At 42.1% G+C, this 26,956-nt stretch overlaps 1 protein-coding gene across 1 annotated transcript; it reads right to left on the bottom strand.

Annotated features, from left to right (window-relative positions):
- Positions 1–266: 266 nt before the first annotated feature.
- LOC306787852 (F-BAR and double SH3 domains protein 2-like) lies at positions 267–26,956 on the bottom strand. The gene is made up of 20 exons (XM_079283147.1): positions 26,845–26,956; positions 24,521–24,618; positions 21,890–21,935; positions 17,418–17,494; positions 16,506–16,650; positions 15,258–15,391; positions 14,113–14,167; positions 13,890–14,018; positions 13,688–13,810; positions 13,223–13,318; positions 8,686–8,802; positions 6,399–6,497; positions 5,557–5,709; positions 5,331–5,465; positions 5,148–5,231; positions 4,433–4,616; positions 4,116–4,339; positions 3,049–3,259; positions 2,888–2,952; positions 267–2,131 (listed from the first exon to the last, which is right to left on the bottom strand). Exons 1-20 carry the CDS (start codon positions 26,863–26,865, stop codon positions 2,048–2,050), a joined length of 2,280 nt encoding a protein of 759 aa, XP_079139273.1. The 5' UTR covers positions 26,866–26,956; the 3' UTR covers positions 267–2,047.

Here is a 26,956-nt window from a genome sequence, read left to right as displayed (position 1 = left end):
CTGCACAAACCTCAGTTTAAACTAAACTGCACAAACCTCAGTTTAAACTAAACTGCACATACCTCAGTTTAAACTGCACAAACCTCAGTTTAAACTAAACTGCACATACCTCAGTTTAAACTGCACAAACCTCAGTTTAAACTGAACTGCACAAACATCAGTTTAAACTGCACAAACATCAGTTTAATCTGAACTGCACAAACATCAGTTTAAACTGCACAAACATCAGTTTAAACTAAACTGCACATACCTCAGTTTAAACTGCACAAACCTCAGTTTAAACTGCACAAACATCAGTTTAAACTGCACTGCACAAACCTCAGTTTAAACTGCACAAACATCAGTTTAAACTGAACTGCACAAACCTCAGTTTAAACTAAACTGCACAAACCTCAGTTTAAACTGCACAAACATCAGTTTAAACTGTCACCAACTGCAACCTTCTCCACAAACCACCAGCAACTGTCACTGGCTGGTATGGAAGCTCATTACCGTCAGTAAACGGAACAATTAAAAAAGATCCTGTGATTCTATTATCAGAACTTTGCATCTCAAAATAATGACAAACTCTCGAAATAATGATTTGTTATTAGAAACCTATTTTTAAATACAAACGTATTTCGTGACACCAAGTCTTTATTTTGAGAAAGTATCTCATTGTTTTGAGTGAGTTTCTCATTACAATGAGAACAGGATCTTTTATTTTGTCAGAAATGGTCTTCCATCGCATAACATTAGTGTCATAACAACATTTCTAGATCGTTATTTTACAACACAAGAGAGAAAAGAACAGTTAGACTACGTACGTACGCACTACGTTTCTCCCTTTAGGGCTTTCTGAGCATTCGGTGCAAAGAAAACACAAGAAGCAGTTTTTATAATGAATCAATAAAAAGATAAAAGGATCCATTATTTTGATCAGAATACTTTTCTAGGAGATTCTCCCTACTGACACAACAATCACTCAGATAAAATTGCCACTTTTCCCTTGTTTGTGTAACCGAGTACAGTTACGTGTGCTGGAGGAGAGGACCAGCCTCGCTCCTGCTGGAGTATTATTTTGTATTTTTGTGGAGACAACCAGACTTTTGGTTTCGTGTCGACGGTTCGTGTTCTCAACATGCTGCGATGACGAAGTTGTGAGTTGTTGCATAGAAGAAATCCAATCGTGAAAACTCTGAGGAGCAACACAGTAAGTGATATAGTGAGACGTAACTGGGCGATATGTTTCAATCATTGTTATTAATCCATCGCGAATGATACTCGTAGAGCGCTGTACTCACAGGAGAAATATAAAATACGTTTTCTTATAATTCCGACTTTGTATCGCACGACTTCGAGGTTTTGATCGCTGCGTCCGATCGATGGAACTATAGCGGTTCATAAGTACTCTTAATATCGATGAGAAGATTGATATCACTCTCATGAGTGTACGGTAAGTATGAAGCTACACCCCGTTAGCTTAGCTTAGCACAAAGACTGGAGACAGGGGGAAACAGCTAGCCTGGCTCTTTTCAAAAGGTATGAATATCTGCAAGAAAAACAAGTTGCAGACGATATTATTTCATCCAGTCATTGAGGGTTCAAACGCAATCACGCTAAAACGTGAAGCTTTTGTATTTTACTATTGTCTTTATCAACACGCTGTCTCTTCACTGTATTGTGGAATCCTCGTATTATCTGCCAGTTATCACTAAATCAGTTACTGTGAGCAAAGAAACAGGATGTGAACACCAGCACTGAGATCTGAGGACGTTAACAGCAGACACTACATCTTGTTGTCGGGTGTGTAAGATGATTCACGTCCCGGTAGAAGAGGCGGACGACATGGAGAACGGTTAAGAGAAAAGGCACAATATTCCTCCACAGCACACTGACCCTCGTGAGGCCTCCAGGCGTCTTCAGGGGGCCGATGTTTCCTCGGGTTTCCTTTGGGAGTTTGTTTAGAGGCAACAGAGCCGGGAAGACCCGGCTGGTTTGAAATGAGTCGTCGACGTTGTCGTCGTCGCCGCCACCGCCAGGGTGCCGACCGACCGACCGACCGACGTCACACCAGCGTGATCTCCACCTCCTCCCTCCTCTTCACCTGCCCTCGAGGATGCTGCTTAGGAGGAGGAGGAGCAGCACGGACCTGAAGACAGTCAATCAATCAATCAATCGATTACAAAGGCAACTAAATATCAGCAATATCTTATTATCTGTATTTTACTTGAGGATATATTTCAGTTGATGTTGATCATTATCACGTGTATAAAAAGTCTGAAAATATGTTAAATAATAAAGAAATATATCCGAAACATATCAAGCAAATATTTGAAAAAATGTTAAAAAATGCCTGAAAAAATATCCAAAACATAGAATCTTATTAAAATGTGAAAAAATGTTAACAGTTGTGAATCATTTTCAAAAAATACATGAAAAATTATCCAAAAACGTCAGAAAATGGAGATGTTAATGTATTTTACAAAAAGTAATTCTTTACATTAATTATGTGAATTGAGCATCTTTCAATAAAACATAATATATATACATATATATCATAATATATAATGAAAACATTTTTTGCATTTATTTATTGTGAATGAAGCAGCATAAACACACTGAGGCACCAGCAGAGTCAGTTCACAGCCACGAAGTTTAGAATATAACTTTAAAATGAACTTATACAAGAATATAAATCACTGAGACAGTAAAGAAGATAAAAAAGTGATGATAAAAATACCAAATTAAATGTTTATGTTGGATAAAGTGTTATTTATTTGACTAACAGAGAATACTATGAAAGCAAACCCAACACATCTGTGATGGTTCCGTCTTCTCCAATGTGATATTTAGCAGCTTCTCTCTGGTTTACACCATCGTAACGATTAACTGAGTGTTGGCTCACCGGTCGGATGGTGCCGGAGCTGCTCTCTGGGTATTTGGGAGGTTGAGCGGAGCCTTGGACCGGACCTGCAGACAGCAGCGGACACACATCACCATCACTTTACCTTTCACTGCTCCGTCACACTCGTGACTTTAACTCAAGACTTAACCGGGAGCTCTTACTCTGAAAGGGGCTTTTGTGCGGCGCCGGCGGCGGCCTGTGATGTCCGTTGTGATAGGAGGGCGGTCGGCCAATGGGAGACGCCGTGGCGCTGCAGGGACTGGACAGAGGGGAGGACACGGTGGGCGTCTGAAGAGGGCTGCTGTGGAGAGGACCCGGCTGGAAGGGACTGAGAGGGGACCGGTCGCTCAGAGCCAGAGGAGACGGGGACGCCTGGAAGAGTTTACACAGCGATGACGAACACAACGCAACACCAGGTCTGTTCACACACAGAAGGCCATCAGAGCACTCGGCAACTTTCTGCAGCTGAGACTTCGTTTGTCAGGCACTCGTCAATTTAGAGAATTTGGGTCTTCTCTCAGACTAAAGTAAAGATGCATTTCACTACTTTGTCTCCTAAATTCACCAAAAGCTCCTTTCAATAATGCCTCATTTGCATATTTAAACATACAAAATAGATTTTTTTATGGATGTTGACAGTATTTTCTGATTTATGAAGTGATACAAAGATATATCCGAAACGCTCTGTAAAATCCTTTGACTCTAATATCCAATGTTACATCTATTCTTCCCAAACAGTTTTATTTGTGTTTCAGCAGAAACAAATCAAGAACTTCAGATTTATTTATTTCCACAAGCTGCAATCTGTAAGTTAATAACTCGAATAATGAACGAAGATAAACGATGGTAGAGATATTATATTATATATATTTTTTGCATATTTAATACAGATTAATTAGATAAAACCACACACACAATTCTGTTTGTTGAATTTTTCCATTAATAATTTGTCAGAAAAACACATTATTTCTTTTTGGAAGTATTTTTAATCCTTTATTTAAACTTTGAGCAAGATTTTTAAGAGACATTCAGAGATGCTGGATAAATAAAAGCCAAAGATCTTTAAATACAAACAAACCAACCAAATCTCACAACATTTGTTCTGCAACAAACATGTAGATGGAGCATTTTCAATTTCTCTTTCTTTTGTTGAGATGAATTTGCAGCTCACAGCGTGTCCGACAGCGCTACGTCACATCTCTCAGACTCTTCCTCAGCAGCATCGTACCTGTGAACCTCCTTCTCGTTGTCCGTCTCCGTTCTCGCTGCCGCCGGTGAGGTCCTCCACCAGAACCGCGGGGAAAACGCCGACGACGCCGTTGAACTCTCCCTCCCAGAAGCCGTCGTCCTCGTGCGTCTCTCGGCTCAGGATGCGGATGATGGCGCCTTCGGGGAACGACAGCTCGTCCTCCGTCTGTCCCGCGTAGTCGTACAGGGCCTTCGCAAAGGACACTGAAAACAGAACAGGAAGACAGGTTGAGGAACCCATGACTGGAATATGAAGACATCTCTGTCGGCAAGTATTGAAGTAGAGGCGTCCCTCACCGCTGGAGTCTCCGTTGACGGAGCCGGTCGCTAGTTCGGTTTCCGGTTCGGTGGAGTTGCTGGAGGAGTGAGATCGGGCGTCCAGCGCGGCTAAAGCCTGCAGCATGCTGAGCAGGCTGTTGGAGGAAGGAAGCTGCAGGTATTTCTCAGGGACGTAGCCCACCTGCCCGCCGCGGTTTCTGGCCTGGAAATGCAGAAAATATAAACTCATGACGTCTGTGATGGATGAAAAGGTCTCGATATTAAAACCAGCATCTCCACCGAGACGTTCCTGGTGATTTTAGTCCCGGCTCTACTTTCAGAAAGGAACTCAACGGGTCTCTGGTGGTCTGAAGACCTGAAGAAGTGAACACACTCTGCAGTCTGTGTTTACCTGTTTCACGTCAACAGGAGCTGAGGTTTCGTCTCACTGCGGAGACGTTTAATGCTGCATTTATTTTACTGATGAAATAATTGAAATGCAGAAGAGGAAATGAAACTAAGAGCGTTTGTCTCCACAATGAAGCGTCTGTTGAGTGTTTGACTTATTTATTTGTGCTGTAGAACGTAACAGTCGTGAATCAATCTGAAATGAACTCTTACACCGCCCCCAGCGTACCAGAGGTCCTGCAGTCAAAAAGGGGCCAAACATCGTCAAAACACCCAAATGAGTTGAGCGGAAAACGCTGAAATCTGAGTCTACGGCTGCAACAGCATGAATAGAAAGGTGGAGCACCTTAACCCAGTCCTCCATGTCTCCGTCATCTATGACCTCCAACATCTCCTGCTCCTCGATGGTCAGTTCGTCCGGCTGAGACGCCTGGAAACACGGAAACGGATCAGAGCTGGCGGTTTACAGACACTGATTGACAACAGCAGCGCCACTGAAGGCCACAAGGTGTTTGTGTTCCGTTGGTACCTTGTAGGAGTAGAGCACTTTGCAGGTGAGGGGATAGTTCTTCAGAGTGCTGGAGGGGCTGGAGCTGCTGTCGTCCAACACCTCCCCGCTGTCCTCCATCTCCTCCTCGTCCTCTCGCTCCAAATCCGCCGTCCCCTGCAGGAACATGACAGCCGGGTCACTCTTATGCTGACCAATAAAAAGACAGCGTTAAAGTTATGCACGTCTGTGGGTCTGTGGGTCTTACAGAGAGCGAGGGGTCGTGGGTACTCAGGTTGTTCCAGCGCTCGTTCTCCAGCTCCTCCATCACCTGGTTCATCGCGCTCTTCAGCCACGTTTCCACCGCGACGCCCGCCTGCCTCAGCAGGTCCAGACGGGCCTCTGCTTTCACCTTCACCGTCTGCAGAACAACAGAAGTGGTTAAAATACTTTTAAGAACTCACGTTTCATCTATTCACACGACCGAGAAATGTATTCAAGTCTAATTTTAGTATTATATTGACGCTTTATACCGCCTTTTTTAAGACGCATAAAAGCTTTTTCAATTCACCAGAGGAGGTTTCTACTGAAGCATTTTATATCGTATTAGACGCAGACTTTATTTCAGGGATCTAAACAAAAACCTCTTAAAAATACTCATTAACTTTGAGACCAAAAAGCTGCCTCATCGCCAGGTTTTAGGTCCTGCAGCTCTCTTTGCTGTTATTCTATATCCAAAGTTTAGAACTGCGCTCTCCTCTTGGACCCTTTTCTGTTTGTCTCGTTCATGACTTGGTCTCAGTTTAGGTGATCTTCACTTCTAATCCTTCTCTGCATTACAGCCTCAACAGACGACTTCCTGCATTATCGATTCATCTCATGATTATTGTCTCCATCCATTGATTCGTCTATAAAACCCCAGAGAACAGAAAACATTCATCGATCGCCGGAACAGATGCTGATTAACTTTCTAAAGTGGTGCAACAGTTTGAGACCATAATCTGAGTCGATTCATCCTTTTAACCAGCAGGGGGAGTACTGAGGCCACGTTAAGTAACAGGACACTGATGGAGCACACACACACACACACACACACACACACACACACACCTCTGCCCTCCGTAGACTCTGCCTGGCCACCTCCATCTTGGTCTCCAGCTCGCAGTTGTTCTGCTCCGATGATTCCTGCGTCCCGTATCCCTCCAGAGCCTAAAAACAAACAACAACAAAGGAAGAATAAAACCACGACTTGATTGAATGCCATCGAGAGAGTGACTCATTTCCTGTCTAATGGAAACGGTTTGATTCTGGTTCACTGGACAAACGACGGCTTATCATCACCCTTTGACTTTCACAATGAAACCAGCAAAAGGTTCAGGAGAGGTGATGAAGAGGAGGTCTCATCGTGTGGTGTGTTGCGTCATCACATGGTGGATGGTTTTAATGATCTACAGGTTTATTATCATCAAACAGATCTGCTGTGTTGCTTCACGTTAAAGGCCAGATTCCAGTTCGGAAGGAAAAGATAGTTTTTGGTGGTTAAAATAACTTTAATGTAATCACATTTACTCTGAGGCTCACAACTGTATTTTGTACATTTCGGTTCATAAACCTGCTGAAAAATAATCGAAGAAAAAGTCACGACTGAGAACCAACATGTTTTTAATAATAATCCAGTGAACCAGGAGCTGCTCAAACCTCGTTCGTCTTACTTTTAATGAGGACAAAATATTGCCAAAAAACAGGGTTAAATGTTTAGCCTGCAGCGAACTAACGGCTTCTATTGCAGCATGATTCATGGTTTATTTGACCGATACAATATACAAAGAACAGCTATCTGATGTCATCAGAGTGTTTAGAGTTAATGCACCCGTCTCTAGATGAAACTAGGAGAGAAGAAGAGTGTAACAGGTAAAGAGGTAAAGAGGTTAGAAGGGAAACACAAACTTTAGATGAAAGGGAAATCAACACTGTTTGCAAAACGTATTACGGAGGGAAGGAATATTATGGAGAGACAAAGTCATTAATGTGAAACAGATTCTCAACGTCGGCACTGAGCCGGGTGCAAACAGATGTTCCGTCTGCCAGAAACCTACCAGACCATCAGACATGTGAAATCATTTCTACTGAGACTGTTGAAGGCTGCTGGTGTTCTGAGGTGTTTTAGATGTTTTATCTGAGGAGTGTTCCCGGTTGATTAAAGGTTAAAGGCCTGATGTAATGTGATGTCACACAATAAAACATTATTGTTTCCCCGATCACAGTTATCTTCCTGGTGTGGTTTTTCCAGCGCACAGGGAAATGATGACAGAATATTATGACGTGTTAAATATTTGATCAACAGATTTACGGCCCGACAACTTCCTGATAGAAGCAAAGCACAACGCTGTGTTCTTTGCTTCTTCATGAAAAGCTGCAGGAATGAGTCCGGAGTCCTGGAAATGAAGTTTGCTCGTCCGGTTCCCTCGACTAGAAGTCGATGTTGTTGTCGTTTTAATGTGTTTTGGTTGAATGAATGAAATAAGGTCTGTGTTTAACACAAGCTGAAGAGATTTGAATGTTTTTTTCTGCGATATAAAATACATCAGTTAATACTTGTGGTGAATTTAGAAGCTTTGACGTGTCTAAATGAGACGATTCACGCCTCAAAAACCATTGCGTGTTGTTTCATTGTGAAGATGATCTTCCTGAACGTCTCTTCCACAATAATCCTCTGAATCCCTTTTTGTTGATGGATTCAGAGCGATATATCTTCCGGGGTTGGTCGACAAAAGTACTTCTTCCCGTCACTACTCCAGAGCGCGACAGGTTTTTAAACACAAGTCACAGATCGGCAAACATTTTCATGTATTTGTGTGAAACTGTGACCATCAGACGTCACATTTTGCACAAAAACAAACCGTGTGACGAACCACTAAAGTTCCTCAAGTAATCTGCAGACGAGCCTGCTTCAGAAATGGGAGTTTATCAGGATACTTGTGGAAAGATTCCCAAAACCCGGATGTTAGAAACCAGATTTCTAATTCACATGACGTTTAAGAAGTCAGTTTACTGCTGAAAGTTAACATTCCTTCAACATGAAGTACCCGACGATCACTGTTAACGGGTTTAGTGTGTTTGTTTCTTATCTCTCTCTTTCGAGCGTATAAAACACTGGTTTAGTGTCCAAAGAAAAACAGGAATGTTATAAACTCCGTCTGTCCAAGTCTCAAACATCAGTCTCTCTCTTCATTTGGATGTTTTTCCTTCGCAGCACAGTTCTCCCTGTTAAACGTAGTAATAGCATCTTATTTCCACTGCACCAGACATGATGAACAGTGTAGAATAAAGATGCACATTTGATTTAGTGACGGCTGCCCGTGGAGGACTCTCTCCATCGGTGTGACGTGGTTCTCACCCGCTGAGTGTGGATGACGCTCTTGTACTCTCGGGCCACGCGACTCGCCCACTTCCTGGCCTCTTTATCCAGACTGTGCTCCTCCGACGTCCCGCTCTCCTTCTGCAGCTGCATCACCTACAAACACACAGAGAGCGAGAGAACATTCAACCGAGATATCAGAGAAACGGTGCAGTCGATGAAGGTCGAACATTGGAAATCATCACTGAACAACTTTAATATCTTTGAAGCTTTGAGGCAAATTAAAACCCGTGTAAGAGACACTTAATCCCGTATTCATATTGGGTAAAATAGTTGATGTTGGCATATTAAATATTACATAACTTCTGATATTATTTAAGTTTGTATCATGTTCTTTGTTTCAGTGTGAATATATGTATGTATGTTTGCCATATTCTTGCTGTAAAGTGCTATAATAGATATAATAAAGATATAATAAAGCAGTTTTTCAGTCTGTAGGTTTGGATTTGAACATGTTTTTAACCGTGATATAACGTACAGTAATCGAGTGATAACAAATGTGTTTCTACGTTGTGATGGGTAGTAAATAAAGCCTCGTTCAACTTTTCCCTGGCGCCTGTGAGTAAGTTGGGTCTTTACTGACATATTTTAAATGAATGAATGAATGAATTGAATGAATGAATGAATGAATGAATTTTATTTATATAGCGCTTTTCACAGACAGTACTATCACAAAGTGCTTAACAGAGCAGACATTTAAAAGCATAAAAACACAATGTGACCCTACGGTCAATAAATTACATACACAGAGTGAATAAAAAATGTTAAAGAATAAAATTAAAATAAAATAAAAATGTAAAACAAATGTTAAGAGCAGGTCTAGGACATGGGTTTACTTTTACACAAACGCCAGCCTAAACAGGTGGGTTTTTAGCTGGCTTTTAAAAGTATCCACAGTATCTGCGAGGCGTAGAGTTGCAGGCAGAGCATTCCAGAGCCTCGGGGCCACTGCCTCAAAATGAATTGGAGTCAGACTGAGCATCTTTGGAACTTGGATCATTGTCCAAATAATACTGCAAATTACCTGCAAATTACCTCACATAGAAACACAATTTGGTTTCATAAATGCCAGACAGACCTTTTTTTTGTGGTGTCAATTTCCTCTTTACATATTACATGGAGCTAGTTTTTAAAAAATAATAAAGTGCTCGGTAGGAAAGACCCACCCTCAGACACACACACACACACACGGGAATAGAGCATTTACCAGTGTTCATTCAGGTTTACGCTGCAGGCTGCATTTAGGTTGAACATCATCGTCATCATCAAGGAAACATATTCATCTGACTTTTATTTATGAAACCCAAAGTTCAAACCCAGCTGGCTCTCAAATATGAAAGAGGGATAAATAAATATATATATATATATATATATATATATATATATATATATATATTAACACAGAGACATTGAAGAGCCAACAGCTTCACTCGGCCCATGAAGGCGTGTCGGTGTCGGTAGGTCAAATAAAAACCTCACAAACTGATGTTTACGGGGGATGTTTCCGACAGCTGTAAATGTTCAGCAATCACACTTTACTGAAGCTGAAATATATAAAATCTTTACATATATGTAGTATGTCCAGCTGCTATTCTAATGTCACTTCATCCTCAACAGATTTTGAAAAGGGATAACCTGAAGATGGATTTCTATTTCAGGGTTAAGTGCTTCATGCCTTAAAGCTGCATTCTCTCTAGTGTCCACCAGGGGGCGACTCCTCTGGTTGCATAGAAGTCTATAGAAAATGACTCTACTTCTCTCTTGATTTATTCCCTCAGTAAACATTGTAAACATGAGTTTATGTCTCAATCTCTAGTTTCAAGTCTTCTTCAATTCAGCATGATGTTCATTTAGTACATTATGGTCCATTTAGAGTCACACAGACCATAAAGCAGGGGATGCTTTAGGGAGGGGCTACACGGTGATTGACAGGTCTCTAACAGACCATAGAGCAGGGGATGCTTTAGGGCGGGGCTACACAGTGATTGACAGGTCTCTAACAGACCATAAAGCAGGGGATGCTTTAGGGCGGGGCTACCTTGAGCATATTTTGAAGATTGGACAATTGCGTGAATCGCAATCATTTTAGGCGGGATAATTGTGACATGAAATTTTCATATTGTCTCACTGCTTAAATGGGGATTTTAATTGAAGGCCGAAACAGCTCGTTAACATATGATCCACATGTTTCAATCAATCAAACTTTATTTGTAAAGAACTTTTCTGACAATGCTGACGAGCCAAAAATAAGACAGAACAAGTGTGGACCGAGAAAACAACAGATCATGGAAAAAAATATAATTTTTATAATTATTATTTAATAATAATTTAACTTGAGACCAATGCACGCGAGACAACAAAATTATAAAATAGAATTAAAAGCTATAACAACAGTAGCGGTCAAAAAAAGTGTGAAAAAGCAACAAAAAAAACCCGATTTAAAATATCAATAAAATAGAATAAAGTTGCATTGCGGTGCCGTTATCATCAGGTGACGTGGAAAAAGATAGCATTTCATTTTTCAATTTTTACTTTTTAAGAGATTTTAAGATTGAAACGAGTCCCTAAATTGTGAGTGAGGAGGTTTCCACATGACAGCAGTGTGTGCATGGAGGCCCACTCACAATGCCTCCTTTTCACAGGGTCCCTCCCTCCCAGCTCAGCTCTAGTCCTTTACCGGATCCCTCCGTCTGGTGCAAGTGGTGAGGGAGGGAGGGAGGCTCTCTCTCTCCACCACTAATGTTTTCTTTAGGAACAGGCTGCTGCTTGTTTGACTTCCAACGAAAACAACGCCAGTATTTGCAGTTTGAACAAATTGTCCAGTGTTGTCCGGCAGGAGGACGAGAGCGGAGGAGGACGGCCTCGGAAAGACGCGCGTGTGACACCGACCGCGATGCATCACATTCACGCGCCGCAGCCGACAAAACACCTCGGGCAGATTTGCGCACCGAGGTTCTCTTAAAAGTGAAGATTTTGGACATTTAGGCAAAACATTCTTCATGAAGAAGTGTGCAAAGCTGTAATTCAGAGCAGACTGCACCATGACTCAAGTGGGATCTCATGCTGTGCGATACTAAATGTTACACGCAACACTTTTATAGCCCCACGTGTTGGGGCAACACAGATGGTCGAGCAGATTTTGACAAGATCACAGCGGGAGATTCAGACAGAAAGCAGCGCAGCACCAACGAGCTGCTGGGAAACAATAAGAACACAATCCAGGAAGTCCAGCTCAAGTTATAGATCCATTCATTTGAAACGCTCGGTAGCGGTTTACAGTGTAGAAACCACGAGGAAGGACTTTTATCACAGTGCTGGTACGGGAAGCAGAATATAATTACTTTGTTCATGTTAATGTGCAACTGCACGTGTTCGATTGGTCATTGCAGCACTTTGTCCGATGACGTATTATTTCCTGCAGCTCTCTTTGTGCTCGTGTTTCTCTGCACGTGGCTCCACCGTATCGGCCACCAGCAATAATTTAATACGACGGCAATAAAGTCTCGACCAACACGAGCAAATACCGAATGTGTGCAACCGGTCGAAGTTCATGTCCGGTTGTGCACGAGGGCGTTACTGACCGATCTCCTATAAACACAACGAGTACGTGTCCATGGTTTTGGGAGAATAACCGAGACTTAGGAGCGACTCGGTGAGGCTGAACACCGCAGCGCCTTGAGCTAAATGCTGACATCAGCATGCTAACAGCTACACAATGACAACCATTCTAATGTTGAGCAGGTATAACGGTTACCATGTTCGCCACATTGGTTAAGCGTGTAAACATGCTAACATTTAATAACTGTATTAAACACAAAGTACAGTTGAGGCTGAAGGGAATGTCAAAAGGTTTGGGAACCCCTGCTCCACATTATAACTGACTGAGGCTCAGGCTTCATCCACACCACTACGTTGTAATTGTAAAACGCATTAGTGTGGATGAAGCCTCAGAGGTGGAGGTGGAGCCCGTTGAACTGACTCAAGATCACGCAAACATGTGCTGCAATCCTGATGGTTGTATCCATCCATCTACCCCAGGCCGCCATCTGTTCCCCACATCTTTGTTTACAGTCAGCCGAGATTATAAAAAGGTATTTTTAGCAACCCGAGAGCCCAAATATTCAAAAGATTTATGGAGTGTTCAGCTAATGACTGTGGCTGTTATGTAACATGTACGAATATTTCAGTGCAACAGATGTTTTGAGACTTCTTTTGTGCTATTCTTCTTATGTGATATTTATTGTACATTTGTGCAGTCAGAGGTTTTATCTCAGACATATTGACAGTCTGTGTTTAACAAGTGTGTTTAAGGGCCTTCACGACTCCTGTACTTTAGTCATTAACTAATCCCAAAATGAAGTCAACTAGTCAAAGTTTTTCCCCCTTTTTTTACACACTGATCAACCAAAAAGGTTTCTACGTCAGATGAATCTACTTCCATGTGAAAATGAGGTGTGCAGGCCAAAGCAAAGGAGCACGTCCTGCACCACTGCAGGAAGAAAACGTCAGGATTTACCGTGTCGGAGTCGACGGGCTGGAAGGAGAAGTCCGAGGCTTGCTGAAACATGAGGTTCTTCTGTACAAACAGCTGCTGGTGAAACTCCTGCAGAACCTATGAGCGGAACAGATGAAATGCTTTAAGTTCTGCCAGATATGAAGCACAAAGAGTTGTGCACACATCATTCAAAGATAAAAACCTCTTAGTTGATTCTTTAAGCAAGTAAGTTAAGATAAAGGCCTCTAGCTTCATGGTGGTTCAGAGCACAGAAACACAACATGATAAAAGAATCAAACACATTCATGAGCACTTCATCTTGTGACTCCGCTGCAGAGAGGAAACCTGAACAAAGCAGACTGAAAGAGGCCAACGACGGAGACAGGAGAGCTGAACGTATCCGCTCAGACTCTGCAGATCACAAATATTAAAGTGACTGGATCCAAAAGTGAGGTTCTGGTTGTCCAGTAGGTTTTGAGCACTCACCCCATTTGAGCTGTTTAAGAGCTGGTTGAAGGTGTCGTGGACGGCCTGGTAACTCTCCAGCTCAGTCTGACACAGCGACACCAGGTAATCTTTCACCTGCTCATAGATTCTTCCATCCAAGACCTGCAGACGAATACACACCTTTCAGATTACAGCACACGTTAACCTCCCTCCCTCCGTCCCTCCCTCCGTCCGTCCTCACCTTGATGCAGTCCATGAGGTCCGTGTCGTAGTAGCGCTGCTGGTGGGCGTCAGCGGCTGCTAGCATCAGAAGGTAGTCGTTTCTGGCGTGCGTGGCTCTGGAGTTACACTCGCTCCTCTTGGCCTTCAGCTGGACGGTAAAAAGTTCACGACTGTTGACACCGAAATATCACAAAATGCGGAGCAGATTTGACTGTTTCTTTTGTGATGTAAAGACCTCTTACCTTCACACTCGCCCTCTGGAGACTGGATCTGGACTGGAAGAGACTTAGCTTGGACCTGAACAGGATCAAGAGGAACACATCAGCAGAGCTTTCATGTTATTTATAGTTATTGTTTTGTATTTGAGCAGCATATGGCTCGTTTGTTTTTCTAATGTATTCAGGTTAGCAACGTATTGTTGAACAAGAGGCCTCTGTGAGGTTTTTGAATTATGTAAAACATGCAGTACTTTTCACAATACAAGTCTAAATTGGGATTTGCCACAACTGACTTTGAGCTTGAGATAATGAGCTGATATTATCATATTTATAAAACATTATCAGTTGAGTTATGTGACATTTAAGTAGCCAGCTTTCTATAAGGGCCTGTATGTAGCATTTCTGGGGCTCTATTGGCATAAATGTAATATAATAGTTATTATACTATGCTTTCATTAGTTTATAATCACCTGAAACTAACAATAATCTAGTTTCCGTTTGCTGAGAATGAGCCCTTCATATCTACATTGGGAGCAGGTCTTCAAGGAGTCCACCATGGTCCTACAGTAGCCCAGAAGGGACAAACCAAACACTTCTTTAAATAATGGAAGGTAATAAAAACATCAAATAATAAAACCAGGTGTGATAAAACCAGATGATAAATAATCAGGTCACAATATATTAGTCCCCAATAAAAACTATCTTGTATAATGGTGCTTATTGTTGGAAACACTGAGGACGGCCTGACGGTCACTGAAATGTGTTTTATTTTTCTTATGTTATTGCTTTTATTGTTTTTATCATTTAAAGTGCCTTTGAGAACCTTTTAAAGTGCTCTTCAAATAAAATGGTTTTTTTTTTTAATAACTAGGTCATTTAACTTTTTGAAAAACCATATCACACACAAAAAAGTGGATTCAAAGCAGATTATTTTTGGTCTGGAGGGCATCTTTTACTGATTTAGTCGATAAAAATATCCATCAAAATAGCTCAACGGTGATTTTTCCACATTGTTTGTTTTGTCCGAAACCCCAAAAGAAACTCATCCGACTATCATGTCAAGAAAACGCCACAGATTCTCACATACAAGAAGCTACAACCTTTAAAACGTTTTGGTCTTTTGGTTTAAAATAACATCGCCGATGGCAGCAGAGTAATTCGGTTCATACTTGGCGTCCAGCTCGGCCTTCTCTCTGACGGCCTGAGCCATCGTCTCGGCCTCCTGGTACTTCTTCCTGCTCTTCGTCAGCTCCTTCACCGACTCCTGCAGCTCCGCCTGAACCGCCGTCAGCTGTTCGCTACACTGAGAGACGGAAGACACGCAGAGAGAGAGCTTTACGTGTCGGGAAATTATTATTCCTGCAAAAATATGCAAAGATTCCCGTGTGGTGAGTGAACGTCATGATGGCGTGTGTGATAAAGGAGCTATGATGGATGGATGGATGGATGGATGGATGGATGGATGGATGGATGGATGGATGGATGGATGGATGGATGGATGGATGGATGGATGGATGGATGGATGGATGGATGGATGGATGGATGGATGGATGGATGGATGGATGGATGGATGGATGGATGGATGGATGGATGGATGGATGGATGGATGGGTAGATGATGGATGGATGGATGGATGGATAGATGGATGGATGGATGGATGGATGGATGGGTAGATGATGGATGGATGGATGGATGGATGGATGGGTAGATGATGGATGGATGGATGGATGGATGGATGGATGGATGGATGGGTAGATGATGGATGGATGGATGGATGGATGGGTAGATTATGGATGGATGGATGGATGGGTAGATGATGGATGGATGGATGGATGGATGGGTAGATGATGGATGGATGGATGGATGGGTAGATGATGGATGGATGGATGGATGGATGGGTAGATGATGGATGGATGGATGGATGGATGGGTAGATGATGGATGGATGGATGGATGGATGGGTAGATGATGGATGGATGGATGGATGGATGGGTAGATGATGGATGGATGGATGGATGGATGGGTAGATGATGGATGGATGGATGGATGGATGGATGGATGGGTAGATGATGGATGGATGGATGGATGGATGGGTAGATGATGGATGGATGGATGGATGGATGGATGGATGGATGGATAGATGGATAGATAGATAATCCTTTATTCGTCCCTCAGTGGGGAAATTACAGGAGGGCATGTATTTAAAATAGAGTGTGAAGAAGAGATGTATTTCAGGACAAGTCCAGCACTCCAGTGGGGTCGATGATCGCTGATAGCAGCCATTAGGATAAGAAGCGCTGCAGCTTCTGTCCTCATACGGCAGATTGTTTATGGCCCCGTTTATCAGCGTTACTCTGGTTGTTTACGTAAAGTCCACAGAGGACAAAGAGCACGTTTGTGAGTTTGAACCCGTCTCACCTTCCTCAGCTGCTGCTCCTTCTGCAGCCGGCCCGTCTTGGCCGGGTCGGCCACCTGGACTTTGTAGTTGTCACAGGCGCAGATTCTGGACTGGGTGACCTGAACCGTGCCCTCCAAATAGGCCCTCCACACCCAATACATGCTCCTGAAAACCAAACGCACGAACAGAAACACACACGGGTTCACTTCACACCCTCCAGAATCATTATTTGATGGAAATTCGTGAAGCCAAATGGTCATTTTGGACTTTGGCTGCACGATTAATGGTGTATTTTCTCCGTTCAGGCCTCGATGCGATCGAACAAACGCTGATAATTTCCTCCAAAACGAGCATCGACCAGATGAAATGTGCATCACGACACATGACAAACTGCACAGGAACAAAACAGGACGTCAAAGTAAAAACAAGACGTATGAAGCTGCAGCTAACGATGGTTTTCCTTGTTGATTTCCTTGTCAATTACTTTCTCATTGATGGTTTTATTACCGTAGTTTCTTTTAATAGTAAATCGAGAGTTCATTTACCAGAACTAAAACTAAAAAGCGATTTCAGAGAGAAGCAGACAGACGGGTGTAAAATACGTGTTTTAAAGTTGTATCCAGGATGTCGAAGTGATTCATCAGTGAAAACATGTTCAAAGGATAAAGATAGGAGCTGAAGCTACAGATCAGTGTGAAAGTGGTTAAAGGTGCTCACGCTAGTTAATGATGTGCTGACGTACTCGGCTAATGTTTAGCTCCAGAGGCTTTCAGGTAGAAACGCAACATTTCAGAAACGTTTATCTGTGGAGCAGAGACGGATACTTGGTCGGAGCTGGCCGATGCTACGCTATGATTGGCGAGTTTGCTTTTGAGGGGCGGGACTTGGCGAAAGGGTCAATTAAAAAACATAACGTGAGACGGTTGAGTTACCCGTGTTCTGCTTGTTCTTCTGTCAGACTGTCCGGCCATTCCCTCTTTAGATACTGATTGGCCAACTTCTGCAGCGCCTGGAAGAGAAGAGACAAAAGCAGGGGATGACCTTTCACCTTTAACACCGGCACATATTTCCTGCGTCTCTTCTTCACATCGGATAAAATATCCACTCTCCCTCGATGTGTTCAACACTGCGTGGACTGTTAGCCACAGTCCTGAGGTTGGCTCACTTGCTGGTTTTTATGCTGACGTAGGCTCGTATTTTGGGGAAGAAAAATGTCATTCATTCAGACCACATTGACCCTCCTGAGATATATCAGCTTCCTCCACCAACGGTGAGGCTGAGCTGTTAAGAACAGAAATAGACGGATGAAAGTGTGAGGATATGTTTGGAATGTCAGAGAAATGTACCAGAGAGAGCTTTAATCCTGTTCAGATGATCTAAATGGGTTTGACTTGTTACTTCATAATTAGTGTCATGCTGATCGTTAGAAAGACTCATAAAAGCTACGGATAATTGGGCTACGTTGACTTTTCTTTCTTTTGTTCTTGGTATGAAATAACTGTTTGTGTTCTAATGTTTAAGACGAAACCGCCACATTCACAAATTGGTTTGAAGAAAAGAAATCACCATAATGACTCGGTTTATTCCACAATGAAGAAAACAATGAACCCGGGACACAAACTGGCAGCGTGTAGTTTAGAGATGCAGATGTTCACCCAGCTGTTGTGTTGCATTATGGGAACCTTTGGAGCTTTTTCGTCGATTTATCTCAGCTTCACACGTGCAGTACTACTACATCGATGTACTACCTCTTTAAAATGTTTAAGTACTTCTGTTTCGAGATACAAGCCGACGTTTGTTATTTTTGTGTTGGTTTTTTTTGCCTTTCCATCAAGGAAATGAGCCCCGTCCATCCTTCCTCCGTGCACAGTGAAAAGAGACCGGCCCTGTCATGCAGCCTGAGGGGGGAAAGACCAGGACCTGAACTCCTCGGGTCTTGGTTGGTGGTCTCGGTGCCAAAAGCTTCAAACGCTGCTACAAACCCGACCATTGTGGCACTTTAGATAGAGGCTGAAGGACGAGGCGGAGGAAGAGCCACACAGAGGAGGACATTTTATCACCACGGTGTGACCTGAATAGCAAGCGGCTAATGGCTAAAGCAGCTTGCAGGTGTAAGAGAACCCAGGAAAGAAAAAGGGGGCGTGTACAGAGAAGAGATCTGGATAAAAAGAAGAGGAGGGTGAAACCCAAAGAGGGCGAAGTGTTCCAGAGACACTCTGACCCACTTTGAGTCAAGCATTGGCAGCGGGAGTCGAATTGATCACATAACTAACAGGCAGCACGACCCACACACACGAGGCACACACTGAAGACATCTCATTCATTCTACCAATGAACCAATCTATTTGTTTTCTCTATAAAATGTAGGAATATTGGAAAAATGTCTTCTTGTCTAGTTTTGTCCAATTAACAGCGTAAAATCTAAACATATTAAATTTACAATAATATAAAACAGAGGAAGGTCGAAAACAGACACATTTAAGAAGCTGGTAGCAGCAACTGTTCATCTCCATCAGTAGAAATCATCTCCTCTCATCACCAGTATCACAGCATTGAGTCCAAATCCACGACACACTGAGGTCTCCAATAAACGATTGTTTTCATCATTGATCGTTGCGTTTCTCAATTAATCAATTCATTCTTTGGTCCATAAAATGACAAAAAAGTTTCCCAAAGTCAAAGTTGACTGAATTTGGGACGTGCCAGTATCATAAACAGCTCATAATTCATCTAATATCTATTTTATATTGCTGTGAAAACGTCTCTGAACTATTGTATTTATTCAAGTTTCTCACCAACAACAAGCATTTGAACACATCATCTTTTTAACTGAAGGGAGCCTGAAGGCATCGTGGGACCTCATGCATGTGCTGCTCACAATAACAGTATCAGGGATCAGTGATCTCCAGATCACAGATTATTTTACTGAATATAAGCCGATAACGATCGTCAGTAAAACTGAATTCCACACTGCGATGGTTAAACTGCGTTAAATGACTCCCTGGTTTTATTTCATACGTCCACAATGTTCCCACACGGCTGATTTAAGGAACTTACCGGTATGTTGTTATGTCGGTTCCTTTGAAGCAAGACTCGTTTTAACAGAGCAACAATGCAGGAACCAGGACACCACAGATATTGTAGCTTCTTCATTTCTAACAGTTATGAAATCATGATTTATACAACCGTGGTTACAACATAACCCGTTAACCCCGACATCCCTGCATAAAATATTCATTTACTGTCAGAAAAACTGAATATATTTACACCTGAGAAGCTGGAACCAGCTTAAAAGCTTAAGAAACGGACTCAAATGACCAAACAATTATCAAAATAGCGGCTGAACAGTTTTCTGTTGATCGGTCTCAGAGCTGCGTTTACCAGTTTAATAAATCGACAGTGAAACATCTTTCACAGTAACTCCTGGTCAGGGCGGATTGAACACATGAAGACAGAACTGTGTTGCATTGCTCGGTTCTGACGAAACCTTTCAAAACAACGGTCGAACTCGGGGCATGCATATCCAATAAAACACAGATGCAGCGGGTTACTCAGGCTCTTCCTGCAGGCTGATCGTGACCCTCCACTGGATCACTGCCACGCATCAGATTCACTCATCGCTCTCACATTCTCACTGCGTTCATGACACATTTAAAGACATTTAAATACATGTTTCCTGTTCCTCATAAACACACAGCACAGACGTCGATAACGACATTGATGTTTCTTCTATCAGACACATGCTGACAGTTTTCAATGTAAACGACGTCGCCGATCACGGCTCTGGTTCAACTGGTGGTAACAGCTAGAGATGCATTATTCTGCTGGACCACGGATTAAATACGTGTTTTGTCGTACTAGTAGTAGTCGTAGTAGTACTCTGAGGTTCTCTTCTAGTACTTCTAGTTCTCTCTCCTTGTTCGGAGACAACGTAAATCTTTTATGGAAGGTGACATGATAACCCAGCCAAGCAACATAAATAATGTACAAACAGGCATCAGAGATTTTCCCTGTTAGCTTCTCTTGAATGGAGCGTTTTTAATCTCCGTTCTACTGGCTCTGTAAATGAATTCACGCCGTATGTTTAACTCCATGTTGTGTTAATGCACACTACACAGGACTTGATATTAAGCTTTTTCTTTTCTTTTTTGTTTCATGACTTGCCTACTCGTCCGAAATGGAAAATGTAGGATTATTAATAAATAAATTGAATCAACAGATTCGGACAATTGGACAAAAAAAAAAAATCCTATCCAAGGTTATTAAAGTTGGAATGAGGAGGAGTGACGTAGAGACGCCATATCGCAGCAGACACCTGTCAATCACAGTGTAGCCCCGCCCCTAAAGCATCCCCTGCTTTATGGTCTGTGTGACTCTAAATGGACCATAATGTACTAAATGAACATCATGCTGTATTGAAGAAGACTTGAAACTAGAGATTGAGACATAAACTCATGTTTACAATGTTTACTGAGGTAATAAATCAAGAGAGAAGTAGAGTCATTTTCTCATAGACTTCTATACAACCAGAGGAGTCGCCCCCTGGTGGACACTAGAGAGAATGCAGCTTTAAGACTCGTCCGCATTGGCTTCACTCTGCAGAACCGGAGGTTGCCGCCTGGTTTTTCCGTCTAATTGACATTTGTATATTTATTACACAAAGTAATAAAATGGACAACTTTGCAGTTTACTAGCTTGCCCGTTCTTAAGCCTTTTTGGCCGGCTCTGTGTCACTGCAGCATGATGAACTGTTTTTAGTTTAATTCATAAGAAAACTTCATAATTTTACATGTTTTGTGTGACAAAAATCTCAATTTGTAAAGTAACTAAAGCTGTCAGATAAATGTAGCCGAGTAGAAGGAGCTCAAAATGTACTGAAGTACTTTTCCAACACTGGTTCAGTCTATTTGGCTCATTTAAGACCGGCCGTTCACAACAAGTGCTGCTCTTTGAGCCCCCCCCCCTCCCTTAGGACCAGATGCTCATGAGCAAACAGACATGTAAGGTTGCTGGTTGGATAACGACAGACGTGCCCCCTCTCTTCACAGCCGAGGTGGACATTCCTCACAGCGCTGCAAAAAACCTGAACACAGCCGAAGAGGCAAGAAGGGATTCTTCAGACGTCTGCAGGAAGCTGCGGGTTAAACAACACAGCGAGGAGGAAGCGAGCCGGCGGATCACTCCTGGTCTCTGGTTCTGTTGTGGTTTGTCTTCATTCATCAGCCACGAGAGAACAAAGAGCTTTCTGAAGGGACCACATCCTCAACCCCGACTTTGTCATATTATGGCGTCTTTGAGGGAACGCCGTCGTGGAAGCTAAACCGTATTTCTTTTAGCGACGCAAATGACGAGGCAGAGCAGCGATGACGCTAACGAGCTTCAGCGACGACAGAGATTCACTCACCTGGGCGTAGTCTCTCTCTACAGCCGCCCTCTTCTGGCTGAAGGTCCTGAAGAAGAGAAACACAGTGAACTATGAATCATCTTCAAATCACAACCAAGGACCAGCCAATAACCAACACATCTGACAGAAAATATATACATTTATATACAGTATTGGCCCATTTTTCTCTCAATATTTCACATGTTCGTAATCTTAAAGTTAAGGTTAGTTTCTCCATTTAACTTATTTCACTCATGTTAGTCCAGTCTGGATGGAGGTTTTTCTGCAAGCAGATAAAAGTCATTTGCCCATAAATGAATCTGAGCTTATGCCGAGGTGTTGACGGGCAGTATGGACTCCGTTTTATACGACGATATAATGTAGAAGCATGGCCGGACACGGTTTATATGACAGTATAGTCAATATGAGTGCTTCTGCAGGGGTAAAGCTCTGGCAGCTATTAAAGGAGTCTTAACTGTGTTACTTGGACAAACTTAACGTGTTAACTAAGTTCCCATCATTCAGTTGATGCGGCTTTGCATGACAACAATGGAACAATCACATTATACATCAACAGCTTGTTGTTCCTCCACATTTCTATCAGTCAGCAAAGAAAGTCCAGCTGTCTGTCTACACCGATTGTTTTTGCCATCTTCTCCTCTTCCTGTGGTGCTTAACGTGGGATATTTCTCACGATGCAGTCGGACAAAAAGTCTCCACTAAACCTGAAAGTCTTGAGTCACTTAAATCTGTTCAAGGAGGTATTTTGTGGAGCAATTCTGTAGTTTTTCAGTCATATTTACGGAGGTTTTTATTGCCTTTTCCTGTGATGGGTTTCACTCTGCATGTCCACGAGATGTTGATGCAAAACTGAACTTTTTGTTTCTTAGAGAACAATAAAAGGTTTCCTGCTAGATGTTTTGAATAGCTGTAAAATGCTTGGCTTGTTTCACAAATAAACCTTAAAATGTGCAGAGTCAAAGCGAGCTATGTCAGCGAATATGACTTCAGGCTTGATTTACAACAACAGGAACAAGGAGGACGATAACTCTCCAGTTACATTCAAACAAAAAAGTGGAAGGAAAGAAGAGAGGTCAGAGCCCTGGCAAGAAAGAAACGTGACTGCAGCAAAATCCTCATGAAGTCATTAAACATGTCGAGACTCGACTGCGACGCTCCACCCCGACTCGAAACAATCCGGCCTACTTCCACTCACACCCCCCCACATCATTCACTTCCTGTCCTTTTCCCCAAACAACAGCTTTTCCAATTTCCAGTCTGCTGAGTCATTTCTCGTCAGAGGTCAGGGAGCGACCCCTGTGAGTTCTGTACCCGTCGTGTTTCACATCGGTTCTGTGCAGGCTGATGTTAGGAAGCCTCCCACAGAGAAACGGTTCAGGGCCGTCGGAACATCTGGCAGCTCTCTTTGACCTTAACTTCCAGCTGTTTGGAGGTTCAGAGCTCTGCCACCGACCACAGACAGGAAGTGGGGAGCCGGTTGTCAACTCAACCCAACACTAAGAGTAGAAAACACGACCACAACCGTCTCAACCTTTACAAAGCCGACGCATCTGAACACAGACAGCCCGGTGTTTACGAGGACCGATTCAACCATCTTTAACACTTTTACCCTTTAATCTCTGGGTTTACGTTTCAGGAAGCTCTTCTTCAAAACAATCCTCAAGGACACTAGAACCAGACCGAAATGAAACATTCACCGATACCACAAAAAGAACAGAATTGATCAAATCTGCAACTGTGTAAGAAAACAAACTGCATCACAGTGTAGGAGGATAACAGCAGCTGTTGACTTTGAATTAGACGTATGGGTAAACAGGTCAAAGCTGTTCATCATTTGCTCCTACAGAGTATGCATGAGTGCTTTATGGGTTGTGTCGACTTGACGATGCTAGGCTAGCGAGTTAGCGCGAACAGTTTGAGGTGTTTTTATATCTTGAAAACGCCTTTCAAAGAAGGGGCAGATTTTTCAAATTCGTATTCGTCTGGACGTAAAAATGGAGCGTTTGCAAAACGTTGAGTTCGTCGCGTCCATTGTTGCTTCCTGTGTTTAATGAACATGCGCCTAAAACAACAGCGATGGCGTTCTACCATGAAAGCAGCAGCTCCACCTCGCCGTCTGTACCAAAAAAGGTGCTAAATAAAGTGAAGCAAAAGCTGTCAAATAACTGTAAATAAATAGATGATTAGCTGCTAATGTGTTTATATATTCAGAGCATATGTATTATTGATCACGTAAAATCATAGACGATATAACATGTGGATCCATTGGTTTATGGACTGATGTTTTGAAGCATCAAGGTCGTAAGTTGGTCGTCGCCATCTTGGTATTTTTGCACCAGTGAACAGGAAGTGACCATATATGGACTGAGGAGGAGAGACGTAGAGACGCCGTACAGTCTCTGGTAGAGACCTGTCAATCACTGTGTAGCCCCGCCCTAAAGCATCCCCTGCTTTATGGTCTGTGTGACTCTAAATGGACCATAATGTACTAAATGAACATCATGCTGTATTGAAGAAGACTTGAAACTAGAGATTGAGACATAAACTCATGTTTACAATGTTTACTGAGGTAATAAATCAAGAGAGAAGTAGAGTCATTCTCTCATAGACTTCCATACAACGTGTGCTCACCTCAGGTCCTCCAGGAGGTCACACTCCGTCTGGTGTTTGATTTGTAATCTGCTCGTCTGCTCTGCGTGAGTGTGTTTCAGCTCCTGGGTGACCCGGACCTGCAGGAAGGAAGAAAAGACGGTTTATTGAGAGAGAATCTCGGGACGTATACAGAAAGACAAAAGAGGATTTCTCCACTGAATACTTCTCACATGTCTACCAACGACTCCAGAGACGTCGATTCAGCCGAGCTCACAGCTGCTTGTGAAAATGAGCTGCAGTCATCATCACGCAGCAGCTCCGGGGTTCTAATTGGCCGTCAGATCAACAATGAAGAGCTTTGACCGGATCTCATTACTGTTAACTGGGAGGTTTGTTTCATGCTTCAATTATGAGCCGGTTAAAGTTCAATCATCAAAAACTAAATATAGATGTCAACATTAACAGCCAGTGTGAGGATATGATTCACGTATTTGTGACATACGACAGTGAACTCAACATCTTTGAGTTTTGGACTATTAGTCAAATAAACAAGCAATAAGTTACCTTTGACTTCTGGAATTTATAATTATTTGATTGACAAAATAATTAATTGATAATAGCTTTGGTATCGCTGCATCTATTTAATGATTATTATTCTTTAATTTTGTTAAAATAAGTTTATTACGTGAAGAATTAAATAAATAGTCGTGTTAAAAATGACAAATATTCACTTGTTATGCTTCTTAAATGTGAGGATTTGCTGTTTGTATTTACACTTGTGATCGTAAATCTACATATTTTAGGTTTTAGACTCTCGTTTGGATAAAAGAAGCTGTTTGATGACGTCTGATCACAGCTTTGTGATGTTTTATAACAGAAACAATCTTCAGATGAATGATGAAAATAATCCTGAGTGGAAAGCAGCTCCACATAAGTGGCTGAGAATTTGATTATTAGTGATTAGAAGGATCAATAGCCGGATTGGTGTCTAGTCTCCCCAGAGACACGACACCTGGAATCTAACTTTACTAACAATAGAGGTAATAACTAACAAGGTAATAACCTAATTAGTTGTCAAAAGAAAAACAACAAGCAACTAGTTCGCTGACAATTAATCATTAAAGTAACTTTTCAAGCAAAAACGTAAAATATTCTAGTTTAGGCTCTTAGGATCTGGTGCATTTGTCTTGTTTTATAACAAAACAAGTTATTTAAACATCTTGTATCTTTAATATAACAATAATAAGAACAGACTTTTCTATAAATAAATACTGTGTGTGTTGTACCGAGTAGTAAACTCTAACACGAGGATCAAGGATGTAAAACAAGTTCCGGCCTGAATGCTTCTCTTCTAATCACAACATTAGAGAACTTGATGTTGATTGTTATTATGTGACAGTTTGAAGTCTGAACCTAATGAATATGTTCATGTTGATAAATCATCATTTAATCAACATGTCCAGCCAAGTCAGAGAGCTTTAACTTCTGTATTTTGTGTAGAACACTGTAAACAAGGAACACCTGCATTTATTTAACTCCAGTTAACAGCTCTCTGGTGTCATGTAATTGAAATATGATCCGATGAACCACGTTAACAGAGAGTTTGTGTTTTTACGTGTATTTCTAACTAAAACACAACTTCACTCTTAAACTATGGAGACTATGCTGAAGTTAAGCAACAGATACGTGACAGCAGCGACTGTTTCTCTTCGTTTGGACCAAACTACGAACAGAAACCTGTCAATTTAACGTCCCATCGCTGCAAACGCACTCAAATAACACCGCACGAGCGAACTTTGACTTTCTGTTTTAACAACGTGGATCCACTCTCACAATCGGCGCTCAAAAAAAACCTCAAACTTCATTTAACTTTGGGTAAAATGTTTAACTTTTGTCTCGCATGCGATGGTCATAATCCTGCAGCTCAGTGCGGAGCAGCCGTGATATTTACTTGATGCTTCAGCGCAGATGTAACGCAACACCTCTGGGACGACATTTATTAAAACATGCACACTTGTTGTTGGGGAAACGGTTCATGTCGTCACGTTTTTTTATGTATTTTGGAAGGACCGTTTTCTCTCCATTCGAGAGGGAACGAGGCTATTCTCCCCCAAAAAAAAAGGAAAAAGTGGCACATGGGACTTTAAAAAAAAAATTTTATAAGTTTTTCTTCCTTCGTTGCTATTTAAAAAAGAAAACAGAACAAACTAGTTAACATTTGCAGAATTAAAAAAAAAAGCAAGTTTATCGTTTAAAACCACGAACCAGCAACAACAAAGCGTACATTTGTAAAACCATTAAATATGCAGCAGCTCGTCGAGAACGTTTCCACGCAAGTCACGGTGGATTCAAACGAAACTCACCTTTCTCGGTGGAGGTTGCATCCTCGTTTCTTGACATAAAAACCAACCGAAAGACGTAAAGTAGTTCGTTCTGGGGACAAAGTTTGCGCAAGTGTTTCGTAAGTTGAAAACA

The sequence above is a fragment of the Melanostigma gelatinosum genome (assembly GCF_949748355.1).
Source record: "Melanostigma gelatinosum genome assembly, chromosome: 14".
NCBI lineage: Eukaryota > Metazoa > Chordata > Actinopteri > Perciformes > Zoarcidae > Melanostigma > Melanostigma gelatinosum.
The sequence above is the reverse complement of the archived record's forward strand: the minus strand, read 5'-3'. Positions and strand labels throughout refer to the sequence as shown.